This window comes from Macrobrachium rosenbergii, chromosome 19 (genome assembly GCF_040412425.1).
Source record: "Macrobrachium rosenbergii isolate ZJJX-2024 chromosome 19, ASM4041242v1, whole genome shotgun sequence".
Lineage (NCBI taxonomy): Eukaryota > Metazoa > Arthropoda > Malacostraca > Decapoda > Palaemonidae > Macrobrachium > Macrobrachium rosenbergii.
Genome location: NC_089759.1, coordinates 10415272 through 10427634, shown reverse-complemented (window position 1 = coordinate 10427634; position 12363 = coordinate 10415272). Strand labels below are relative to the sequence as shown.

General features: G+C 35.7%; 1 protein-coding gene across 1 annotated transcript in view; it reads right to left on the bottom strand.

The window, feature by feature from the left end:
* The window catches only part of Mtpbeta (mitochondrial trifunctional protein beta subunit), a 37031-nt gene that overhangs the window by 4333 nt on the left and 20335 nt on the right, over positions 1-12363 (bottom strand). The window contains exons 4-9 of the mRNA XM_067120999.1: positions 10916-11050; positions 8263-8390; positions 5406-5636; positions 3267-3416; positions 1113-1329; positions 866-954 (exon numbers count right to left, since the gene is read on the bottom strand). Of these exons, the coding sequence (XP_066977100.1) occupies positions 866-954; positions 1113-1329; positions 3267-3416; positions 5406-5636; positions 8263-8390; positions 10916-11050 (950 nt within the window). The remainder of the gene's footprint in view (positions 1-865; positions 955-1112; positions 1330-3266; positions 3417-5405; positions 5637-8262; positions 8391-10915; positions 11051-12363) is intronic.

The following is a 12363-nucleotide window of genomic DNA, read 5'->3' as shown; positions in this document are numbered from 1 at the left end:
GCGCACCCTGCAGGTCCCGATGATGCCAGATTGGTGATGGTCGACCTGTATTACCATTTTGGTTGGAACACAAGACCACTACACTTTGTATTCACCTCCCTTACCAATAGACTTCTTTTGACTTACTAATCTTCTCCACTACTCAACTGGCTGTTAATAGTTACCCATTTTACATCTTTCCTCCTCATTTTTCATCTAATGTTGATCAACCAGATTTTAATTTTCATCTTTCTTCATGTCTGCCTATATTACCTCTCGTAACTGCAGCTTGGCTATTACTTTTTACTGAGCAATTTATAAAAATCACAACCTGTAAAGGGTTGCTGTTTACAGTGTCATGAACCTCTTGAAGCCTCCCTTCATCTCCAGTGCTTTCTGCCTAATACTTTTGATCGATTCCCACCAGTTTTTTTATCACTTGCTGTTTAACATTTTTCAACTTTTATTGTATTCCATTTTTAACTAGCATTAAACATCATACCCATGAAACAGTTCACATACTAATTTTCTACCTCCACCTCTCAACTTTCAGTACTCTTAATCTAAATTATAATAAATATCTTCTTTTTACTTACCTTGTCAGTGTTACTAATTTTCTTTCATGTATGTCTGCATCACAGCTACATACTTCATCTCTCAGGAATTTAAGAAGCAAATATGAATTTCATTCATATTTGCTTTTTCAAACCTTAGCAACTGTGTTACTAAATAGTGGTACTAAAGACAGGCATGACTAGGCCTTCTTTTTGCCTTTATTTCCTTATATTTTAGTTATTACCAACCTTCAAAATCATCTTACTATAATCAAGTTACATGAAACAGATAGGCTACATCTGTACGAAAAATTAATATGCAGATAACTTACTTGACCTCCTGCTGCACAGGCTGTAATGCATGCCAGATGACCATCTTCCTTTATGAGACGATGGGCAGCATGCATAACTAGTCGGACACCTGAAACATTAGGAAGGGAAATGTTAAATGTTTGAAATAAAGAAAAATGTTAACTTAGTCATAAAAGTCCTAACATAAATCACTGAATGTGATTTATAAAATTATATTTCTTAATAATGAATTAAATCAAGATATGAAGAAAAGAGCTTGACAAAAACCTGTTGCTCCAAATGGATGTCCAATGGAAAGAGATCCTCCCCAATTGTTGAGCTTCTCCACAGGCGGAGCGCCAACTTTCCCAGGAAGTCCCTGATAATTCTGACCAAACCAATCAGAATCCATGGCCTTCAAATTGGCAAGAACCTGACCTGCAAAGGCTTCATGGATTTCCCAAACATCAATGTCTGATGGCTTAAGCCCAGCCATGCCCAGAACCTGAAAAAAAGGCATAAGGATGCTTTTCATAAGGCTATCATATAATCTTGTAACTGAAGTACATAAGATTATAATTACAGTTTAATTCTTGTGTAATCAGAATGCAGTCAGAGCTAAATGTGTTCACACTACAAAATGTTTACATAAACAGCTGTCAGCTATGTTACATCACCAATCACTTGAGTACCACAAACTATGCTACATCACGAATCATTGGCGCACAGATCATTTAAAAGACAACTGTCTCACCTGTAGGCATTCTGCTTGCAACAATTCTACTGGATAAAACAAAGTTTACTTGTTTGCACTTTCATTTTTTGGTTATGGATTCTATAACCCGTGTTGTGCAAGTAATAGTTTTAACAATGTGCAAAGGGACTTATATTTTTTACAATCTGTGCATACTTTGAAGATTGGTTGTGCATGGTTGGAAATGTAGTACAGTGCCTGAATGTAATCAACTACTGCAATATGTAGTTTGGGTATCAGGACTAAGCTTGCTGAAGTACAGTACTTATGTTATGTGTATACTAAGTAAAATATATTTATTGGACATTTTTAATACTGGTCAACCATCACTAATCAGGCTCTAATTTCGATTAAAATAACTTCAAATTTCCCAGGTCACCGCACCAAACTGCTGCTACTGTTTGTTGGTGCTACTTGTGTGCGCGCATACATATCCTATGCATGCATTTTTTGGGTTCATCTTTTGGGTTATATTAAAAAATTAGAAAATGCAGTAAAAACATAAATGAGAATAGCATAATATAAATAATAAAATCATAAGCAAAACTACATGAAACAAAACAAGCTGTAGCAAGTTCACAGACACCAGTGAATGAATATGTGCATACATATATATTCAATGCACGTGATTGCATCTATCTTTTGGGTTATAAAAATTTAAAAATTAGAAAATACAGCAAAAACATAAATAAGAATAGTGTGAAATATAAAAAAAAATTCCACGATAAAGATGGCAATTCTGACAGCCTTTCACCTCACACACGTTGTGTGCTTAGTTGTAAATTCCAGCTCTTCACTTTGGAAGCAGCAGTGATAAATTTTCTTGTGCAAGTTAACAGAATTACAGGTAACATTTATTTTGGCTGTGCTTCATTAAAATTTCACTTGATTTTCATTTCATGTTTCTTTTTCCTTAATAACCAACTTGTACAGATTTACAAGGTATTTTGCAAGGTACTGTAATTTAAAAGTAGGATGAGGTGATTAACTGTTGGGTTAAGGGGGAACAAGCTGCTTAATGAATAAGTTTATTTAAGTAAAGACCTCAATAAACTTATATCTAGCCATCTTCCAGCTTAAAAAGTTAATATTATCCCAACAAACCCTTCAACTATAGGTTGCTTGTTCAATTTTAAAGAGCGTTTACATTCACTGATGACCTCTAGTGTGGTTTATAAATTTACTTCTCCTCGATGTGATCAAGGAATCCATATCGGATCCACATTAAAGTTACTCAAGGTCCAGACTGACAGCCATAATGCATCCTGTTACAGAACAGGCATCAAACTTTCATCTCCTTAGTTCTCCAACATCAGAGAACATACCAAGAAATGCAAATGCAAAATCCAATATAAGGACCTTGAGATTTTAGGCAGGGCATCTAACCAACAACTTCTGACCACTACTGAGACATTATTCTTTAAGCAGCTTGTTCTCCCCTTAAGTGTATTCTAACTTAACCACTCTGTAATCCAGCAAAATCACTAATCTGGCACCCAGCAGGTCCCAATGATGCCAGGTTAGTGGTGGTTGACCTGTACTGCATTCTATACTATTCTTGCTTCATTGGATTCAGTAGTTTTACAAAGTGCATGTCTGCATATGGTAAGATGACTGAGCTGCAAGGTTAGGTTAAGGTTTGGGTGTATTATTGCAAGGAAGTAAGAGATGAATATACAAAAGCTTACCTTAGGGGTGGCATAGGTTGGTCCAAGCAGCAGCTGATCTTTTGGGTCTTGAGAGACATAAGTAAAGTCACGTAAGTATGCCTTTGGTTTCCAGCCCATTTCTTTAGCCTTTTCTTCAGTGCAAATTAAACAGGCAGATGCTCCATCAGTCTGTGACAATAAAAAAACATCAACTATCAATTTCATGAGGCACTCCAAAAAAACTTGGCAAAGTGCATGACTATTTAGAGTAGCCCTACAATCTCTTCTAAACTTGAGTTTCACTATCAATAACACAACCAAGAAGATAATTCTATGGCTTTACTTTAAAAAAATGAAATAACTCCTGGTACTAGACAGTCACAATGGGAAACTTTGACAAAATGTGAATGCTAATGTTTTTCAAATCAAGTAGCACACATGTTCTCACAACAAACAGCCACTAAAATTAAAGAGCTCAAGAGGCAGCCAAAAAAAGGTATCTTCCAACTAGGGATTAAATAAATTACCATTGTCTTATCTAAAATATCAAGATCTTATGAAACATGACAACTACAAAATTCTATAGTTCCTGTCTATCAGTACCTTGAAAGTGAGTAGTACATAATCCCTTCAGGTAATAATGTCTCTACTTTAAATTTTACAATTAATCTTAAATACTATCTCACAAAGATTACTAAACATGAAATAAGTTCTACCTCTTCCATCTTGTGCACAGACTTCCTTTATCACTATCAATTCTTGAAATTCCTCTATGCACTTTCTCCATGACTTTCTCAACTTTCCTGTTGTTGGTCATTTTGTTCCATCTAAATTTATTGCCTTTTGTTACTAACTGCCCTTCTCTCCTCCTCTTCTCATGCCCAGACCAGCTTAATCTTTGAAATCTCAGGCTATTTTACAGGCTTTGGAGACTACATCTCTCAGAAATCTTCAATTTTAGTATATCTTCTCAACACACAACTACTATAAATCTTAGCATTTTGCTGTCACATCTTGTCAAAATCTTCATTTTCTTTTAAATGACCATTATTCCACTCATACATGCCTAGGAAGGACAAAGTTTTACTTACAAATGGTATACTCTTTGTCTAACAATCATTCAACAGCTATTCCCATTTCATCTCAGCTACTGAAATTTTTTTTACATCCTTTTTAATACCCAGTTCTCAACACTACTGCCATGGTAACAAAAATTTTAAAACCTCTTGCAATTATCCTTCTAACTTCAGTATAAATTGTTTAACATTAGGGATCACATTCCCAAATATGAGAAGGATAACAAAGGAGGCCTAGAAAATCTTGCAGGAAAGTCTGGTAGGTAGTGACCATAATATGCTTGGAATTACCAAAATACCTATCCCAAGGAAATACAACCATACAACAAGATGTTGGGAAAGCTTACTACCTGGTCACTCATGTTAAACTCAGCATTCTTCAATATTTGGTCAATCTTGGCAATTTCGCAATTACTGCCTTGTCCCATACACTGGGATAAGGATGGAAATTAGTCTCTCCAAAGTTCCAAGAGGATTCAAGTTGGCTGAAGAGTTGGTCTTCAAAAGATATAATGCTTCACTGACAGTTTTCCTAATTTTTGCTGGTGTTTATAAAGAACTTATAAACAACTAAGTTACACCAACTTGAAAAGTTGAAAAAAAGGTTTACAAGATCAGCTCACTATCTGCCTATAACAACTCTCACTCTTCTGTGTAGCTGACTACACCAGTTGTGTGCAGTGCTTCCTAGGTCTATACAAAGTTTGGGAACCAGTTTTTTGGTAGGTTTTCCCTATGCTTTACAAAACTAAAGTGTGCACATTTCCAAAACCTGCTCTCTAACAAGGTTTTAAAGGAAGAAACTGAAAAAGCATCACGACTGGAATCCCTTGGCCTCTGAATAGTTTCAGCAAGGCAGTTGAGCTGAGCATGAGTAAAGGAAGCTAACAGGTTATACCCCAGGGTGACCTCAACTCAAAACTTTCATCTGTTCTGGAAACAATAGCCTTAGAAACACCAGCCTTACAGATATCTTCTAGAAGTGAAGTCAAAAGACAAATAAGCCAAAATCTTTCAGCATTTAAAAATTTAAACCTTAGCTCTTCACAGATTACAACAAAAACATTTGCACAAACTTCTGCCAGCAGATAAAATAACTTACAAGATAAGATGCATTAGCAGCAGTAACTGTTCCATGTGGCTTAACAAAAGCAGGTTTCAGTTTGGCCATCTGCTCCTTTGTTGAGACACGAATGCCATTATCTTTGTCCACAATCTGGTCCACACCAGGAACCTTGAAAGGCACTAAATCAGAAAGATGGCCTGCTTCTTGAGCATTGTGAGCCAGTGTGTGAGACCTCAGAGCAAAATCATCTTGTTCTTCTCTTGATACCTGAAACAAATCAAAACATTTAATACACATTAGCATAATTAAAAATGAAGATGATCAACCAGCCTAAGGACATAACTACACACCACACACGACTGAAAACAAATTTTCTCCTTTAAAGCCATAATGCGTAAAAGTTTTCTAGACTCTTACATAAACTACAATGCAAATATCAAAATTACAGTAATTGTTTCTAATGGATTATCTGTTCTTCACCCTGAAAATTGCATTATGCTCACATCACAGGCTGAGATAACCACCAATCTCTCTTTTGATTAAAAAAGATGAAGAGGAGCAAACTCTCACATTACTAAAAACACCTGGATCCTTGGCCATCCATTTATCAACCACCTCATAACTAGGGTTGGTCAAGCTGGTGACAGCTCTACAGTGATACCCTTATTTGTTTTCTTCACTAAGATTATTTGGTTCTTTAAATTTTCTAACCAAATTTTATCCTTATGTTATTCCTTCATTCTTTTCACTGCTCTATTCTGTTGGTATTTTTAAGAAATGTGAAAGGCAGTGCTGAAATATGAATACCGTACTTTACATCTTGTCGGGTTTTGGAGTTTGCCACTAATTACCTATATGATTACAATTTCCCATTTACCTCTACATCTCATTCTTAAGCAGTAGCAAATATTAAGGCTGATATATCCATTCTTTTTGATACAATCATATTCCAGAATTCTCAATATTTGTATATCTCTATTGCTTCCATTAACTACTTAATAGTTTAATTAGTCAATGACTTGTCTTGTAACAGTTTTTATTCACCTTAAAACCTACTATTTCTATTTTTGTTTCTAAGCGAAGGCATCACTGGTTATACTATTTGGCACACTTGAGTTTTCTTTGAGAGTTTTATAATTTTCTATTGCGTATTAATGAGTTTCCTGGTGTATTAACAACATTAATTTGCAGTGGGTAGTAGTTGTCCTGCTTTTTTTTAGCATTAGCATTAGCAATCACTATTGTTAACACTGAGTACCGTCATACCTTGATCTTAGGCACTTGGAGTTGCATGAATTCACACACGCAAACTTTTCATTGGAACATAACTAACTGGCATACGCAATTTTTTCACAGACACGTGACATTTGCAAAATCCTCAAGATACCCTGCAGGAGTGGTTTGGTATGAAAAATTTTTACTACTCTTATTTTTGTACATAAATACTGTATGATACAGAGGTAAACTAGCATACTTTACGTTAAAATGCAGTAAAATCAATCACAAGGTCATTTTGCATTTTTTCACTATAATTTTTTCACAATATCTAGTTACCTTACATTTTTCTGCATTTTATTTACATCTGTAACTTTGGAATATTCCATTTAGGAATTGAGCAACTTTCGGTCTTTATTTTTTTCCTTGCCTGCATAGTTAGTGTTATTTAGAGCCACTGAAGAATTTAGAACATTAGTTACAGATTCAAGCATGAGGCAGGACAACTGGATGAGCTAGCATGAGTTAAGGATAATTAGAAATAAAAAAAATCCTGAGAAGTATAAATGGAGAATGGTGACCTGAGTAACCAAAGCATGAAGAGGAGATAAACCCATTCTCTCTCTCACACACACACACACTCAGCCAATCCAACCCTGAAGAGTTATCAATCAGACCCATTAAAGAAAAATCTGACAAGCTACAACTGAAAAAAAAAAAAAAACCAGGGAAGAATCACAAGAACATAAACAAGATAGCAGAAGAAGAGGTGAGCATACATCTAAAAGAAAATTTATGAGGATCTGAACTTTAAGAACACATGAATATAATGCAATACAGATTACAGTACAAACTAGAACACAAGGTAAACAAAAATTATATAGACTGAATAAAATCCAATACAGATTACAGTACAAACTAGAACACAAGGTAAACAAAAATTATATAGACTGAATATAATCCAATACAGATTACAGTACAAACTAGAACACAAGGTAAACAAAAATTATATAGACTAACACAAAAAAAAAAATGCTTATATGTAGCATGGATCCATCCATGTGCCAATGTCAAAGATAGTCCGAAAGGTTGGCCATTAGTGAACCCATTCTACTATTAGTTCAAACCCCTACAGTTGGTGGTAAAGGTTCTTTGCAGCAATCCTACAGCCCCAGCTATATTGTTTTTAACTTTTCATCTGTTCCCTTTGGCCTCTTCCTACTTACCAGTAAAACTTATTCACCTTAATCTTGCTCCTATCTTAAATCCCTCATGACAGCCTTATGCATATCTTGAAATGTGACAGTTTCATCATCAAAATATGGAAAGCTAAACAATGCAACTGTGAGAAGCACCAAAATACAACACTCAACATAAACATAACCACAAACACAGGCATTAACAGAAACAGGGAAAACTGACATGAAATTCTATTAAGAAAAAAAACCCTCCAATGAAAAGACATACAAGCTTAGACTGGAGATGTAAAGGGCATCTGCTTGTTAAGTTGACAGTAATACCCACTCTTAGGACTTACCTACTGAGAATCACACAGACTTATATTATCTATTTGTATACTATAAATGTCTGCTTTTCAAATTATGAGAATGGTTAATGCTCATATTTTGTATTTTTCACTTGTTCCTCTAACTAGTTTTTAGGATCTTGAGAAACTTACCTTAAAGGCAGCAGCCAAGCGATCACCTGAATGACCCATTGTCTCATTTGTTGAAAACTCTGCTACAGCTGGGAGTTCAGGCATAAAGTGTTTCAAAGAAAGCTGTGACAACAAGCTAAGTCTTGCACCTGAATTTGAAAAAAAATACACATAAAATAGCAACATACACTCAAAGTTAATTAGGAGACAGTGCACTGCATATTCATCTCCTCACAGTATGATAAAAACATAATTTAACTAAACACTGATGAATCATCAAATATTAATTTTACCACATTTTATAAGCCTCTAAACCCTTACAATTCTAATGATTTTGCAATTAAATTCTCCAATCCTCCAAAGTTGTGCATATAAGCCAGCTTATATCTTTGTGCCATTATGTGTGATTGGCATTCAAGATAAACAAAATAGCACTTGGCTAACCTGCTATGACTGTCTCTGTATCACCTGTTTCCCATCAGGTGGCATTGGAATAATTACGTTCTTGTCAGAATTCTTCATGACCACCCACTGAGATGTAGGAAGGCTGGGTGGGTTTATACTTTAACAGTAATCACATATTCTAATAATTAATTTTATGATAAAAATATTCATTATTTGGAGTGAAGCTTACCTACTGTTAAAGTTAGCTGACTACCACATTAAATGAAGTTGGTGGGTTAGTGATGCCAGAAAAATAACTGTTCAACCAAGCAAACTAAAAGCTTTTTAATGAGGGGAAAAGCTTCTAACATTCCACCTTCTTATGCTCCGTCTGTGAGTCAGGAGGAGGAGGAGGAGGAGGAGGAGGAGGAGGAGGAGGAGGAGGAGGAGGAGGAGGAGGAGGAGGAGGAGGAGGAGGAGGAGGAGGAGGAGGAGGAGGAGGAGGGAGGAGGAGGAGGAGGAGGAGGAGGAGGAGGAGGAGGAGGAGGAGGAGGAGGAGGAGGAGGAGGAGGAGGAGGAGGAGGAGGAGGAGGAGGAGGCCACTCGTGCCTCAACAGGAGGAGGAGGAGGCCACTCGTGCCTCAACAGCTAGGTTAACACACGTGGCCAACATGTACAACTGGAACATTCGGTGTACACAAACTCGTTCCTATGCAGCTTGACACTCTCATCTTTGCTTGCTGTAGATGGCAATGCTAAAACAGAAAACAAGCATAATACCGTACAAGAGTAAATCAGAAAGTCAAAATTATTTATAACGTCAATTCACACCGCCTCCACAAGGATAAGGCATGACGAATTCCAACAAGAACATACACACTCTAACACCACCTGGTGGGACACAGTCCACTGGTTAGCCAAGCATTATTTTATTTTGAACGCTGATCGTACCTAATGGTGTGAAGATAGAAGCTACCTTTAAAGGAAGTTACGATTCATTCCATATAAACATCCACATTACTTTCACTGTGACCATAAATTTGACTAGAGTCAAGTAGGCTTATTGACTTTGAACAAAAATTATTCAGCAACCAGATGGAAAGTGTGCATAAATATACATTACATATATAAAAAATTCAGTCTGTCTACATCAATGCAAGGTGTATCTATATATAAAGTATATATATATACATATGTATGATCCTGGTCACTTCAAGGTGGTCTATAATACACCTTTTATATTTCTTGGTCTTTCTTACAACCTGAATGTACAGATAAAGCACTAATAAATACTGTAATGGAATAAATGAGAAGAGGAAGCAGAATTAGATACTGCTGCTAAAGATTTGACCAAATGAACAAAAACATGACAGAGGAAAACCAATTACTGTACACAAAAAAGTGCTTAGTTCTCTTAAACAATGGGTATACCCATACTCAATAAATCAACCATTTTACTAACATCCAAATTCTAGTGTGTCTCAGGCAATTTCAGTAATATCTTCTCTTGCTCAGCTGGAAATTACAAGAAATGCTTTGGGAGGTTTAAGAAGAATAACTTTTACCTTCATCCTCAAGCTGGTGGCCTCCATAAATTCTTTTTCTCTTTTTCACAAACAAAAGATTTTTGATCATGTACATAACAAATCCAAAACACTCATAACTGGTAATAAATTTGCCAAGGCATTATCCACCCATGGGGGGTAACTCCTTTGGGGACTCAACAGCGACTACCAAAAATAGGTTTTTCCTACGTCAAAACCTGTTTTAGATACCTTCCCACCTGACTGCCTAACCTCTTCAACTTTATATTATGCCAGTTTTGACCTCTTCTGAGAAGAAGTCGTGTTTGCAAGCCTTATTTGAACATAGAATGATATATCTCTAGATTTAATAAATTACCTTAGAATGATAAGTACCAAACCTTACCCAACCTGCCTGTTGTACACTGTATTTTACGGGCAAAATAAAATGAGGGGGGTCTATTATTGTGAGATTTTACTGTCGCATGAGTAAAAGGTTAACCCAAAATGAATTAAAATAATTTCACATTCCGTATTTTTCTTCTGTAATTCTATAAGCATTGTAATTATATAAGTCTGATCCCACTACAAAAGCCTAGTCTCAAGTCTGCATGCATTTATGATTGCTTGCCGTTTTACTACAATTTTTTAAAAGCTGGAATATCACTGTTACTCTTTTGTTTTATTTTCTTTTCTATGACATGTCTACATGAAAATTTCATTCAAAAATACCTGCGACTGAGTATAGAAAAATAAATAACACTTACCTGTGGTTTTAGCTTTGTTTAACTTCAACATCAGAGCACGCATCTTCCTTGAATGGCGGATGGGGACATCAGACATAAATTCAACACCACCAGCAATACAGGCATCATAAACACCAGCATGCATAAACCCAGCACCTAGAATTCAAAATAACAATTCTTCTGTACTGTACAAAATTGGGTTTTAAACTTTATACAATGTAATGATTTTTGAGAGAGAGAGAGAGAGAGAGAGAGAGAGAGAGAGAGAGAGAGAGAGAGAGAGAGAGAGAGAGAGAGAGAGAGAGAGAGAGAGAGAGAGAGAGAGAGAGAGAGAGAGAGAGAGAGAGAGAGAGAGAGATTGATTCTCTATGACAAATTTAGTAAATTACTTCATGTGGGAACTGAGTAACCAGTTGAAGTGACTGACCATAACACCAAATTAAGGCTAGAATGTAAAAAAAATCCCTTGCCATGTTATCACTACAAAATTTTAAAATCTCTGATTATCATTAGTTAAAAAACATAGCCACTAATGCAGTTGTAAAGCTGCAGATTGTTTTGTACATACCATAGAAACTTCAGAAAGGTTAATTCTCTCTGTCCATTTTACCAAATTACTAGTTACTGGTAAAATTACCATATATACTCGTGTAAAGCACGATCTCGCGTATCGTGCGACCCCCAAATTTTCACCCATAAAAAACTATTTTATCGTGTGTCTCGTGTATCATGCGAGTTCCTTTTTTGAGAGACCAAATTACAATACGCTAACCTCTTTTCCTCCATCTCTTTATTCCATCTTCTAGTTAAAAAGTTAAAAAATTATATACGACAATGATAAAAGTATCGTTAGTAATGTTATGTTTGTTCCCTAAACACGAAGAGCCATAAACAACTGAAGAAGAAAAAGCTGTTTTGCTATGAACAACCGAATCAGATAACAACAACTGTTTTGCTTGCATTTCAACCATCGTACAATAGCAAACAATTACCGTAGTTATGTTACAAATAATGTTAAGTAGAATATGACAGATATATTTTTACATTATACCCTTATTTGCTATGGAGAAAAGATTGACAAGGAAATGTACTGCTATATTTAAGATGCAAGTTGTAGCTGAAGCTGAGAAAATAATGTTCAAGCTGCTAATGACTATAAATTATCGTGCATCAGCAACATGGATAAAACTCCCCCTAAACTTTGATATGCCATCAAACTCGACAGTAAATAAAATTGGAGAGAAAAGTATCTTAATCAAAACTACTGGACATGAAAGAACACATTTTACTGTTATTTTAATGTGTATGGCAGATAGGACGAAATTTTCCCCCATGGTTACTTGAAACGGAAATTGAACTGTGCCTAAACAAACATTCTTGAATGGTATTGTCGTCCATGTTCACAAAAACCTAAACAATGCAACTGGAGCATGGTCGCTATGTTTGTATTTCAAAATACAATAGTAAAT